The sequence below is a fragment of the Teleopsis dalmanni genome, chromosome 1 (assembly GCF_002237135.1).
Source record: "Teleopsis dalmanni isolate 2A chromosome 1, ASM223713v2, whole genome shotgun sequence".
Taxonomy (NCBI): Eukaryota; Metazoa; Arthropoda; class Insecta; order Diptera; family Diopsidae; genus Teleopsis; species Teleopsis dalmanni.
Genome location: NC_051846.1, coordinates 58029049 through 58044767, shown reverse-complemented (window position 1 = coordinate 58044767; position 15719 = coordinate 58029049). Strand labels below are relative to the sequence as shown.

Here is a 15719-nt window from a genome sequence, read left to right as displayed (position 1 = left end):
AAGTGACTAAGTAACACACCAAAAACTAAGAGAAATTAACTTATTAAAAGTGTAATTAAATTTAAACGCTTTCAATTAACTTACTTTAAGCGGAAATTTGTTTTTTTTTGTTGTTTGTTTTTTTTCTGTAAACTTCTACTTTAAAAGTGCAGTTCATAGTTTGTTTGAGTGAAAAGTTTTTAAACGTACTCAATTTATAGTCCCGTGTGTCCAGCATAATAGAGACATTAAAACAAAGTTTAAATGTACGACGACAGCGACGAAAGTTCGCCTTTTGTGATGCTTTCATCGCCCACAAAATCATGGGTCAGTGTAAACAACAAACTATACTTTAACAACTTTACTACAATATATGAAATTATTTTATTTTTCATTTTTGTCGAAGTATCTCCAAAAATTACTATAGAATTTTTAAAGTTTTAAATATTTATTCTCTGTAAGCACATTCCACATTCCCCATTCATGGCAACTCTGATTTAAAAATATTTGCATAAACCATATACGTACAGCACGCCATCCGTATACGTAACAGTGCAGACATGTAATTGTGTGAGTAATTACAGGCGTGTCATATTTGTCGTTTTTAAGTGTGTATTTGACACGATCGTAAATAGGAAAAGCATAAAATTCATTTAATTTTGTAATATTGTAAATTCATTTAATATTGTTAAAATAATAAAAAAATTATTTAAAAGTATGTCGTAGTCATAATGAAAAATCACTCATATGCACTGTATTCCATTGATACTTTAATCAAGCTTATTGTTAAAAAACAATTAATATGTATAGTCGTAACACATATGAGAAGTAAATTTATTATTTACATATATTCATGCAAATGATGGACAAAATCAATTTCATGAAATCAAATTATGACATTATTTAATATTCCAATAGTCTCTTAATTGTTTTTAAAGAATTAATTATTATAGTGAGTAAGTGAATAAAAGGAAATTAAATCAAATTTAGAATATCGAAGCGATTGATATTACTTTAATGATTCTTTTTAATGTTTATTTTTCCTTGCCGTGAGTGACGTATCTTATAACGCAAAAAAAAATATTTAAAAGTTAGAAGGGTTTGAATGGAAATGAAAAGACAACAACTAAAATTTTAGTTAATTTATTCAAATTTAATTGACCATACAACACTGTTTTGAGTATTACCAAGTATAGGAAATACTCGAATTTTCTTTTAATTAGTTTGCAGTCCCGTACATAATTTGTTTGGATTGCAAATGCCAGGCTTAGAACCTGTCAAATTATAATTCTTTTTAATTATAAGCGTAATGTATTTAATATAATTAAACTAAAATACATATTAAAAGATGTAATATATATAGAAAAACCATATATAACATATATAGAAAAAAATTATTTTAACATACAGTTAACAAAGAGCTTTCAGCACTAAAGTAACTACTATAGAAATTCAGCAATAAAAAACAAGAAAACAAAAATTTAATTAATTAAACACAATTCTTTTCAAATTTATACTTTATACATTTAATATAATTAAACTGAAACAGATATCAAAACATGTGATAAAAAAGCACAATTGCAGCGTACTTATATATAAAAAAAATTTATTTTAAAATACGGAATACTATCAGCACTAAAGTAATGTTTTCGAACTATTATAGAAATATAACTTGGTCTAATTTAGTTCACGAAACGAACTAGTCAGCTATTTCAGCTAAGGTGAAACCTGCTTAGCACTACGGTATCTGCGCTGACGGGATATTTCGAAATAGGAAGGCATGCTATGAGACTGAGTCTATCCTATAATGATTTTTGTTGAGGTTGTGGCTCTGAGGATAAGGAGGAGGTCGTGCTCCATCTTATGTGTCAGTGTCCTTCTTTAGCTAGAAGAAGATTAAAAATCTTCGGATCCCCTTTTCTCACCGATCTGACTGAGCTGTATTCCTGTAATGTTAGGGACCTGGCCAAGTTTATAAAACTATCAGGTTGATTTTCCTTTTGCCTAATGGGAGAGATGTTACCTTTTTCGGCGTTGCCTGTATGCTGATTTAAGTCTATGTACGTACCAATGCTATATCTGTGGTATCACAATGGGCCATCATTTGTACTCAAGTGGGCTTTTTGGAAACAGTGCCGCCATTTTCCTATAATAATATATAAAAATATTTGATTTGATCTAATTGTTTACGGATTTAGGGGGACTTTTAATAGTTTTTCGCAGTAGGGGTACTTATTAAAGCAACAATCCCTCGCCATGTCCTTTAATACTATCACAAATAGTAATTAGAATATTAACTTTTTATTGCTATCCGAACTTCTAAGTTTTCATACAAAATATCTGTTAAGTAAATTCCATCTATTTGTTTTGTCATAAATTACTTAATTAACATATTTATTTCATCACAGAAGAAAATATTCAATAATTACCTAAAATTGTGCAGGGTCAAAAGCTCTTTTGATGTATTGAGGTTTGGTCTTTTTAGACATCGTAGATATATTGCCCTTTTGAAACTTGTGAGGTCTCTCTTTTATCCAATATTCTATTTCTGCTGCATAACTGTTTCTATTATCTCAATTAAGTAGTTGTTATAATGTCGAGAATAAAAGTTTGGCCTACATAAACTACATTCAATTTGAAGCTTTTCTTCCTGAGAGGCAGTTTTTTTTCGACCACACCCATAGTTTTTGGTAATATTTCTATCTTCATTATAAGAATGGTTCAAATCTTTCAAGACTCTAACGGTCACGGCTTTTGATTTTCCATTCACGCTATTATGATTAAGTTCTATTATCGATTAAGCTCAAAAAAAAATTGAAATAGGAAACAGAAATATCAACACAGGTCTTTAAATAATAGAATTAGCCATCAATCGGTGATGCAAGCCTGCCGCAAGTTAATTAAAAATTAGTTGTAGTATTCTACTGGGCAACCCTATGTATGAAATATTATTTAAAATTATATGCAGCAGTTAATATAAAAATGCAATTAACATTTTTATCTAAGATGTATTGAAAGATAAAATGGCGAGCTACAAGATTTATAGCAAGCTCTAGAAGCAAGACATATTCTGAAATATAAAAAGAAATAGAAAAAGAAAATAAATTTAATTGTGTTCCTTAATTTAACACTTGTTTTTATAAAAGTTCAGTTTATATGTTTAATTTGAACCTATTTTAGTATTGTTTAATAAGCCATTACTTACACCAATGTAGGTATTCTATTCCTTAACAGAATATTGTTTAAAATTATTGTTTATTATCTAAATCCAGAAGACACCTTTTATTAAAATAGTTTTATTGCTAGTTCAAAAGGCACACCTTTCTATTAAGCTTAATTAAAATGATGAATATAATTACTTATATATTCAAAATATAACTATAATTTAGTAGAAATTATGTTAAATTTCGGTAACATTTGAGTATTGCCTAAGTTTACCAAAATTACCACAATTATAATCATTTGGAGGTAGACTTAAAGACAATGAAGTAATTTAAAGGTTTACGTTGGTGAAATTATAATATATACTGTATACATATATCCATGGCACATGATGCGTGTCTTTTTATTAGAAACAGATGTTCTGTTGGACTTAATATAATTACTAAATAAATTAACTGCCATTTTTCGGATTATTTATTTTGGGGAAAAAATACGTAGTTATGTATATAACATTTGAATACATAATTAAAGAAAGTTGAAATAAAAGTTCATAAATAATAGCACATTGTGCATTCAGTATGGCTTTCTAATTGTACTCATTTTTATTCCGAAATACAGGTTAGTTTATGCATTTAAGTCGAAAAATCGCAAACTATTACATATACTTCTTTAATCATAAAAAATATATATTCTATATACAATATATACAGAAAAATATTAACTTCTGTTATCTTTTAATTTTTTTGATTAAATCATTAGCAAATAATAATTGAATAACACTGAACTTTACTGATATTAAATGATTGCAAATTATATATTTATTAAAACATGGGTAGCGTTAGGGATGGGGAACGATTGAGCTAGGAAAACTATTTAATATTTTTCATATACTCTGCTTATATGTATAGTAAATTATTAATTTATCGTGCCCTTTAATTTTAATATTGATGCAAAATTGTTACTTCAAAAACTCGTCATAATATTGTAACCGATACAGTAGTTACAATAGTTCGCTGATGTGACGAAATCGCCACAGAATTGAATTGAATTCATTGATGACAGTGTCCTACGGGCTTGTGGTGTTAAGACTGCCACTGGATTTGAATTGAAACATTTTATTAATTTGGATTCTTTGTACATATATAGCTGCCAATTTTATTTAACTTTATACTAGCATACTCTGACTTTAGTCGAAATTCTTCGATCATGTTTATTATATAGATAAATAATATGGCGGTATGTTGTTGGTTTACCGTTTCTGTTTACCGTTATATTAAATTGTATATAAAACAAATAAAAAAAAATAAAATATGATCTTGGATTCATTGATGAAGTGGTGGTGCCCCTTAAGGCAGTAATAAGTAGAACTCATTTTCTTGATGTTGCTGCGGCAGTTAGAATCAGCAACCTTACCGGAGCTTAGGAATAATCACAGATTTTATATGGAGTAGCAGGCGTACTATCTGCATGATCAAGGGATTAGAGTGGCAACGACTCAATATTTTTCCAATGTATTATTAAGAACATTTCTGCATTGTTTAAAGTAATTTCTTAAACGTGATTTCGTTAAAACATTTTTTAAATTCATAATTCATGGATTTGCTAGCAATATCACCTAGAGTCTAGATTTTGTAATAATACATAAATTGTGGGATTATGTTGCAAAGCCAGTGCCAAGATTTTAAAACTGCTATGATCTTAAAATGTATTTATTAATTAAGAATTTTATGCCTATAACAAGAAATCGAGCCAGTGCGTTTTTATCTCCTGCTTTTGCAATTATAAATTCGAGTGTTCTGTAATGACACTGAGCTATAGTTTTTCAAGATTTTCTACTTTTCGAAAATTAGCGAACACTATACCCACCTCAGATATTTTCTTTAGACTGTTTTCTGTCTCTGAAGCTTGATTTAGTAGTTAAAAAGAGGCTTTCGAGCACAAAAAAAAAATTCCCTAGAAATTTTGAAGGTCCTACTTAAATTAGCATATGAGAACTGTATGTAGAACAGGATCAAGTGCTTGCATGATTATATTATACTCGATATTGCCTACTTTAAAGGCGCCATTTTTGTTTTAATGAATTATTCCCAGCTCTTTTTACACAGAGTTACTATGAAATAAGTGAATATTATTACACATGATTAATATATGGAATATATTTTATTTGTGACATCTCATTATTTGAGCTTAAGTGATCAGGGGCTGTCACTACAACTTAACCCAATATATTGTAATATTGTCTAATCAGAATAAATATTTATCTATTTAAATATTTCATTTATATGTTAATAAAAACATTAAATCAGAATTCTTAAAAATCTATGTCAAGTTAATATATGTATATGATATGTATCTTCTACAAACTTTTGTACATGCATTCCACTGCTGATTATTGATAAAAAAAATGCTGAATTCTTTTCAAGTTTTTGTTTTATTGGCTTTGGTATATCTGCAATTTTTATTGTGTTTCTCACTCTTTCGCTTCCTCTATGCGCAATTTGTGGAGCTGCAATTTTATGGTTCATTTATTCTACAAATGTTATAAAACCACCGGAACGTATGCAGCATGTGATGCATTATCGTGGAGAAGGCTTCTTGAGACAATGCATGATTTGCACTCGAACCGTCTGTGATGCATGCAGAAGCACAATAAGTCTTGTGTGCAACAGTCACAGAAGATACGAGTAGAGGCCTTAATAGAAAGTGCAAGCGTTGCTTATCCAGAATGCTTATTTATCACAGTTGTGAGCATTAGTTTTCTCTATGACAAATATGCAAGCATAAAGAATTTACGATATGCATGAGGAGTACTTTGATTAAATTGAAAGAAGAGAAGTTGATTGATAATATAGCGAGTCTGGCATATTCATGATATTCATGATATGCATTGAGGGCATATAATTTTTTAATCCGCAATCATATATGTGCTCGTGTATAAAATAAACCTTTTTTCATTAAAAATAACTTTGATATATCACAACTTTTGTGGTTATGTAAAAAGTCAAAGTGTCATATTTCATATATTTTTGTTAAATTGAACACTTCTCGTATAAAAATCAAAGCGACAAACTTCATTATAAAAGAGCATAAATTAAAATGAAAAACTTTAGGAAAAAACATGAGATTTCTATTTAAATTGTAATAAATGACTAAAAAGCAAATAGCATTTTCATGTTCTGCTATTCGATGTAGCAGTCCTTTTTTGTCAATTATTTATGACAACTGAGATATACACTCATACAAAAAGGATTAAGTCATTTCACACAATTCAAAATACTGCAAAGCTTATGCCACAAAACATAGCGTTTTACCAACCCAAAAAAAAAAAAGGATTTGTAAAAGGAAAAAAATAATAGAGAAAAATGTGTCAAAAAATATTTAAAACGTATCGAAAAATCCTTGATTCCAAGCTCAACACACGACGAGTGCTCCATACGGAGAAGTACACAACCCGCACAATTCCCATCGCACGGTTCCGACCAATTATGCGGAAGGCAAAGTTCGAAACAATTTACATTTTTGTGGCATAACATTCGATTTAATTTCATTTTCGGACACACAAATACAAACACAGAATTTTCCAAAAAAAGAGGAAAATTTAAGAAAAATTCGCAAAAAAAATAAACAAACAAATAAATGCGAAAATTTTACCGAAAATACATTTGTGAATGCGTGCAGCAAAACAATTTAATTAATTCCAGATTTGCGCGAAATTTTTCATTTGTTTTCCGCTCACATACCCACCATGACATTATGTGAAGGCGTATAGAGCGTATATAGCGTATATAGCCAGTCACACAGATATCCACAAGGGCATAAGGCCACAAACATAAGCCGTGCTTACTCACTAACCCTCACTTATGGGAAGAAATGGGTGTATTACCGCCCGTTAAAACCCACATTTATATGCTATTTATTTTTATCCTTTTTTTTATCAAATTTTATTTTCTTTTTTTTTCTGTATTTTGTGAATTTTTTTCTCGAAGTTGATTTTTGAATTTTTTTTCTCTTCTTAAAACAGCCTGCCAGTTACGGCAAGAAAAACGGCATGTGGTATGCATCGCCTGGCAATCAGGGTTGGGGCTCAAAACCCGTCAGTCGTAAGCCTTCAATAATGGAAGCGGATTTGGGCACATTATCGACCACATCAGGTTCGATAAAACGTAGTGCCGGACGTGTGATACGCATTATTAATAATTTGGACCACTCCGTGCAGGTAAGTTATGAAATTATTTAAAAACGGATTGAATTGATTTTTTTAAATTGTTTAAAGGATAATTTCAAGCATAAAAATATTCGAAAAATATTCACATCAAATTTTTATTCATAGAATTTTATTGTTTCAATTTTCCTTTCGGCCACTGCAAAAGTTTTTGTTCCAAAAACAAAAAAAATTTAACAACAGAAAATATTTTCCTTTAATACAGAAATTTTTATTTTTTCGTACTAAAATTATTGAAATAAGAAAATATTTAAATTCATTTCTGAAGGAACTATTTTCGTATTTATTGTGTAATTTATTTTAATAAAATTTATATTAAAAATGTAATTAAATAATTTAGTATCGTAACAGCAAGGTATCTATGCGAATACTTACATGATTTTTTAATCTATAATAAAAATTTCATAAACTATAACAAATAAAATAATAAAATCCTGAATAAATAATGGCTCCACATTATTTATATAAGAGCAGTATTAAAATGTAACAATAAAAAATAAAAAATATATAATAAACAATTCATTGAATTATTCTACAGCTGGTTTATGATTTCGTTCCAATATAACACATCAAATGAACTTTTTAATTAACTTTCACAGCAAATTAACAAAATTCCAAATTCGAATACACAAGTCAACTACGGCTTTGGGTCAGTTGGTTAATGAACACTGACTCTGAGCTTCAAATTGGTCAGGGCACAAATTTAACACTTGATACTTACAGTCTCAAAAAATTATTTACGAATATAAGAAATAATTCCAAGAGTACTAATGCAGGGTATTTGACAAGTCTCAAAACAGTTGTATGGTCAACCAAAAATTTAATTAATTAATAAAATAATAAAATTTTATTGTTGTAATTTGCTACTGTTCGAAATACGTCTCTATTGAAAACAATAGTTTATATTAAGAATTTCGTTTCTTTCGTCAAAACGAACGTTAAAAATAAATTTAATAAACTACTACAAGAAACCTTTCTTCAAATAGATAAAGGGGTAATAATAAGGAAATTTTTAATTAAAAAAAATTAATTTTTACAGCTGTTTCGGATATCGCAAATACCTGTCATCATTGGTCCTTTGAAATATATGCTTCCATATCTATTTCAATTATATATAATTTTTATAAACATATAGTAAATATATTCTCTGTGTATGTAATTTATATATATAGTATGTAATGTAATAGTATATAATATACATATACATAGTACATACATATATTAGTGTGGCCCTGAAAAAGTTAGTTTAAACGAAACAATGTACTTAATATAATAAGCTTGGTTTATAACAAGCATTAAATACATACAATATATATTGTATATATTTATACTATATAAGAGTGAAGACTATCTTATCGTAAAACAAAACTAATTTATTTTAATTATAAAATACGCATATATCAAAAACTGTAAAGCTTGTTTCCGAACCCCTGTACCACACCATTTAATAATAGATTAATATATTTATTTTTTCAAATTCAAGTTTTAAATTATTTTCATATAAATTAATGTATGCATGAAAAAAAATTACAAAAATTTTGGTTTTATGAATTTTTGGAAAAGACGTCCAAAATTTATGAAAAATTGTTGATTTCAATATAAAAAAAACTCTCAAGAAAAATTTCCAAATGTACAAGACCCCCTTTGCCGTGTTTTAAAACTTCAAATAATGATTAAATACTATTTGTTATGTTATATATGAATAGACTATCTCATCAAAAAGAAAAGCGATTCTGGTTATAGCGTCGGAGTCGCTTATATTAATATTTATTTGTCCGAAGTATAATTATTTGTAGAACTTTTCTCTCAAACATGGTTAGGATGTCAGAGAAATTCTTGCTAAGCGCCCGAATCCCAAATCTATACGTAACTAGATGAAGATCTGTACGAATCTAACTTGTACAACTTTTGTCTTATACAGCAGTAAGTTGGATGTTATGATATGTTTTATGGACTTAAATAGCCTTGATAGACTTTAGTACTTGACTTAATATTGAAATACAAAATTTCAAGGAGTATCACTATATGATATAAAATTGATTGTCCTTTTATTTATATCCTTTAATAGTCCTCAAGTTGAATTATATTGCTAACTGTTTATATTATATACTCTTAATCTTTTAACAAGAGAAAATTATATGGGAGGGCTGGCAAATCTCTAATGTAACCTTCTATATATACTTTACTTTTTTAGTAACAGTAACACTTTATAACTTTTTTACTTCTATCATGCTTAGCATAAATTAGAACATGGGTGTTTAGGTAATCCACATAACCAATAATATTGCTAACTACTTGCATTATATACTATTATTATTTTAAATAGAAAAATATATGTGGGAGTGATGACAAATCTCTACTGTAACCTTATAGACACATACCTTACATTTTTAGTTACAAAAAATTTCTATTATATTATCGTTTAAACTTTAATATAACTTTATTGCTTCTATCATGCTTAGCATAAATTAGAACATGGGTGTTTAGGTAATCCACATAACCAATAATATTGCTAATTACTTGCATTATATACTATTATTATTTTAAATAGAAAAATATATGTGGGAGTGATGACAAATCTCTACATACCTTACTTTTTTAGTAGCAGAAAATTTCTATTATATTATCGTTTAAACTTTAATATAACTTTATTGCTTCTATCATGCTTTGTATAAATTAGAACATTGTTCTTCAGGTTAAAAAACATGAAGTTTGAAAATTACTTTACTAATTACACGTATTACTGCCACACTAAAAACTGACAAAGTTCAAGGAAGTGAATTTTCTTTGACATTCAGTGGGAAATTAAAACATCTTCTTTTAAGAATATTCTGCAAAGAAATATCGAAACTCCTTTCTTTAAAGTGCAAATAACCTTTGCTCATTTCAAAGGATATCACGATAGTAAGCAGAAACAACAATAACACGTACGTTAAATCAATTGACTGCAATTTGAAAAGTGCAAAACGAAAAGAACATCCGAAAAGTAAGGATAACGAAAAATTGAACTAAGTCACGGACAAATTTGTTATTTTTCCAAAACAATAACAAAGCCAATAATATATATATTCATATATATGAATATGACGTATTTGTATGAAATGCACGAAGGTGTGAACGGATGCTCTAAAAACACTTACAAGAAAATTTCTAACACTTCTCGAATTATTTATTGTTTTTTTTTTATAATAAAAATATGGAAACTAAAATATTTGCTAGTTTGGCATGCAAAGAATCTACTATATTTTGCTTTACGAAGAGTAGTCATAACTCATAACTGATAATTTAAATAAATAGCTGCATATTGAGCTATACTAAGAGATATATATGTAGCTGCAACTAAGTTGACTGTAAAGATATGTACTCGTGGCTGTAAACTGAATAACATTTCTGAATACATTCGTTATATGTACCATAAGTGCTGCTAAAATACGACGAATACTCAAAAGCAAATTCATGACTCCTCACAAAGGTGATAACATTTTTATTAGAAAATATTGTGTGCTTTTAGGCGAAACTCATAAGTGCGCTCATACATCAGTGTGCACATCAGTGTGTAAATAGTCTTTGTGTGTGTTTGAAACTCTTTCTAACACCTGTTGATGTGTACACTGTACACTTTTCATATATTAAAAAAGTGCAATATTTAAACTTCAATGCTTTTATTGATTGAAATATACTTGCCTAACAATTTTATTGCCAAACTATATAATATTTTTCAATTTAATTGAGTTTGATTGCAACTGTGTGGAACTAATGCCATATGTGTACACAGTTTCACACTTACAATTTTGCCTTCAGGTTGTAATTTTTTCCACTTAACTAATTTGACTAATTTTTTTCTCTTCAATTTTCCTATAATATTGCCAATATGCAGACGAACTGTATTTAAATTACAAAAAAACGAATATGCATATGCAAATTACAACAACTACAACAACTACAGCAACTACAACAACGACGACAAAAATGCATGGCATAAGTTTGTTATGCACTGACCAAGGCCAAGGACATTTGATGCAGTGCATGCAATACAGGACATATTGTGCAATGATTTCTGTTGGTACTTTGCTTGTGTGTTGGTGAAATAATGCACACCAACACACAATATTGAAAGAAAAAAATCGTGCATTCATTTTGTTACTTTGCTTCATTTAACTTTATTCTTTTATCGACTTTCAATACAGTTGATATCTTTTGTTTTATTGCCATTTTGGTAAAACTTTTTTGGCAGCCATTGCAATAAAATACTACAAAATGGAGAAGAAGCTTGAGTATTTCACAAAACGTGACGTAATTTTGACAACAAAGTATTTTTGCTGTCCCTTAGTTACTACAATATATTTACCCTTCACCCCATGGCTTTCACATACTCCACATCTCAACTAATTCATTCTTATAGAATATTGCATGAATCGTATTGAGCCGCTCCTTATCTACTACTTGCAACTGTTTTCAGCTTTTAGATTTCTACTGATTTTGTTGTTGTTGTTGTTGTTGTTGTTTTTTGTTTTTGTATGAGAAATATTTTATTTATTGCAATTCCTTGTTCATGGTAAAAATATTTGAAATATTTGCATGTATCGGTTGAGTTAAACATTCTTTTAGTTTTGCTGAAATTGTTATATCCTTTCGGTTTTGACGTCATCACATACCAAGTTTACTGATTGATAGTCTTTAAATTCAAATAGTTTCATATTTACACTTGGTAGGTGTTGAGATTTTAATTCGGACGTGGGTGTAATTGACTTTTATGTTATAAAGTGAGGACAGTGTGAGTTTTATTTCAATCACGTGACTTTGCAGATTCATTTCAATTTTCCAATTTGGATAATGGAAATTGAATGAAAAATTTTATTTAATTTATTGAAAAATAAAAATTTTTTAAAAGGCAATTTAAAGAAAAATTAAAAAGTTATTATGCTCTACATATACGATGGCAGTTTCATAAATTTGTAATAAATAACTACATTATTTCATTATTACATTATTTACATTATTACATTATTTATATTGAGTTAGTCAATAATTTTTGCCTATAAGAAGTAAAATTTGGCTGACCATACAACGTTGTTTCGAGTATTGTCAAGTACTCATCATCAGTGGTCTTAGGAAATAATCGAATTTTTAATTAGTTTATAGTCCATATATAATTTGTTTGGATTGGAAGTAGCAGGCTTAGAATATATTTTAAATATAAATAACAAATTATAGTTTTTTTAATTTTTATTTAAATGACCAAATAGCTTATAAGTTATTATATAATATTTTTGGTCAAAAAAAAGAATATATTAATTTCATTTATGATTTTAAAAATAATTCTAAAATAAATATTAAATAATGCCATCAGAAATATTTCAGTTCACTGAAATAAAATTAAAAATATATTTACGGACTATAAACTAATTAAATAAAATTCGATTATTTCCTAAGACCACTGATGAAAAGTACTTGGCAATACTCGAAACAGTGTTGTATGGTCAGCCAAATTTCAATAAAAATTAAAATTACGGCACCACTATCATCGCTCAGGCACCATATTTGCCAGATCTGGATCCGTGCGATTTTTTCCTGTTCCCGAAACTCAAATTGCCTCTTCGTGGTAAGCGTTTTGCATCGATTGAATCGGTAAAAGAGAATTCGCTGAAGGAACTAAAAGCCATACCTTCACGGGCCTACGAAAAGTGTATGGAAGATTGGGTTAAGTGTTGACATATGTGTATCGCTTCAGAAGGAGCATATTTTGAAGGAGATAAAATAAATTTGGAATAAAATTTAAATTTGTGTGTAGCTTTTCAGCAACACTAGTACTTTATTCCTAAATTAAAAATATGAAATAAAAAATAAATAAAATTGTATGATAAATCTAAAACAAAAATAAAAAATCAAAATTTTTGATGTATATTTAAAAAAAAATTACGTGCTATTATATTTTATTGTAGATTTCTATCATTTATAGAGCTTCAGATGTGACCATTTAAAAATTAATCTAAAATATAAATCATGTAAACCTTATATTATATTTCCTTATATTTTTATTTAACAAAGGGTCTCCTAAAAAAAATTTTTAACAAATAGCAGGTGATAATTTTAAAAACCGTTCTGCTGGTAAAAGAATGACCCATATGCAGTTTCTAGTTAAACATTTTTTCCAGTTGTCCTGGCGTAAGCCATAAAATTAGTTAAGCACAACAGCTAACATAGTTTTAAACAGGTTTTAAAATATTGTTATATACTCTGAAAATTTAAGGGTCAATTTTACAACAAACACTTAAATTTATTAATCGCTAATTGTCGCTCCGATGTAAATATCGTAATCTTCTTAAACAACCAAACCAGCTACATCCTTAACAATTCGATAATGCTTTTTATCAATAAGCTAGGTAGGCGTGTCATTCTCCATATGGGTACCTGGCAATCAAACAAAAATATCTGAGTCTAGCTAAATAAACTTGCGCTGACAAACACATAACCCTCTTATAATGGAAGTTCGGACAATAAAACTAACCAGGTTTACTGATATTAGTTGGTTAGTTTAGCTAATGACTCGATCCATTAGTCCATTATTTATCAAAACAGCATGGTAAAATCCAGTTCGTGGATAGAAGAGAGAAGAAAAGAGAGCGTAGTTCTATTAAAAGGAGTGATTATGGCTTCTATTTATTTATTTATTTTATGCATACGGTGTAATTATAATTAAGTACTTCGAAAATGTTATAACAATAACAGTGCAATAACGATACGATGTTTCTAGACCGCATAAGTGCTGAAACAAAGGAAATGGGATGATATTTTATTTCTTATAGTGCAATAACAATGCAATGCTCAATTGTCAGAAATTAAAAGAACACAATTTTTCATGTTTTATACCTAACCTCCTTTAATCTGATCTATATCTAATCTATCTAAACTACCTTGGTGATCTCCATTATATCCAATCATGATATTGGCACAGTTCTACATATGCAACTACCTTCGGGACCTCCATTGAATTCATTTTTAACAAATTTCCAATAATAACTTTAAGGTACTATAAACTGACTATTAAGTGACTATAAGTGATTTAATGATTTAGTCGCCTACAACTCATTAATGAGTCTTAAAGGATTTAAAATGCTACTACAGTTGAGCAACAAGTTATAAGTGAAGGTGCATTTTTTATAAATGTTGGCTCTAAGCCTGGAAAAAAAACGTTAAACACAAAAAGTCTGGCGCAACGCATATATTATATCTGAACTATGAACTTTTTGTTCTATTATTCACTATTAATTAAAAAGTTTACATTTCATTCAGAATTTCATTATGTACAGAATAAAATAAAACTTTTTTCGCACTTTTTTGCCAATGTTTTGGCAAGTGAGCCCCATACACACATTATGCTGAAGGTCACACTAATTGCACCAGTTTCAGTTAATGTATAAGCCAAACTAATGTTGGTCCTGTGTTTGCTGGTCCTCTTTTATATATCTCATAGGCATAACAAAAAGTGCTTGGTGAAAAAAAAATATCAGAGAGGAAAAAATAAAAATGCAAGTAGGTCACAGACTACCTAATTATAAACCATAAAAAAGTCATATTAGTTGCGGCGTGAAGCGAAATTTTGATAAGTCGTCTCAAGTGCCAAACTCGAAATTTGTTGCAGTGTATAAAGGCCAACCGCAAACAAGTTGGTCCGAGAGCACCCAGTACCACCCAATCTGGGTGGCAGGACGTTTCGATGGTGTAACGAACGAACGAATTTGCGTGTTTTTTTTTAATATTTTTGGCTTTGGCACAGGTCAAGTAACGAAAAAAAATCAGTAAGACGATATCCTAGAATGGCAAGAAGCATAATAATTCATATTTTCGTATTCACAGTAGTTTTTTCTCATATCCGTATTCGGAATTATTTTATATTCAAAGGATATGGGAACAAAAATTGCGTCTTTAACAAATTGTTACGACAGGATATGAGTGGCGTTCTAATTGCACGTTTGTACCTTTCATTATTTAGCACGTGATAGTTTCATTATTATTACATGTATATAATTTACATATGTGCTCATGTGTACTATATAGTAAAGTTTTGGGCTATATAATTACAATTATTTATTTATTGTTTATTGTATATTATATATGGTTATTACAGTGTCGCGTTCTGCTTAATTTACGCACTTCCCAACCATTTGAAGATGTCCTAGAAGATTTGGGTCAAGTGTTGAAAATTAATGGCGCAAGAAAAATGTACACCGGCACGGGTCAAGAGGTTAGTACAGCATTTCTAGTGTTAATTTAGCAAGTTAATCTTTATTGTAGTGAATACAACAATCTTTACAATTTATAGCTTAATACACAATTTTCTATTATTATAATAAAA

At 28.8% G+C, this 15719-nt stretch overlaps 1 protein-coding gene across 1 annotated transcript in view; it reads left to right on the top strand.

The window, feature by feature from the left end:
* The first annotated feature begins 195 nt into the window (after positions 1–195).
* LOC119681993 (echinoderm microtubule-associated protein-like CG42247) overlaps positions 196–15719 on the top strand; it is a 15877-nt gene continuing 353 nt past the window's right edge. The window contains exons 1-3 of the mRNA XM_038095321.1: positions 196–306; positions 7163–7357; positions 15492–15608. Of these exons, the coding sequence (XP_037951249.1) occupies positions 244–306; positions 7163–7357; positions 15492–15608 (375 nt within the window). The 5' untranslated portion in view covers positions 196–243. The remainder of the gene's footprint in view (positions 307–7162; positions 7358–15491; positions 15609–15719) is intronic.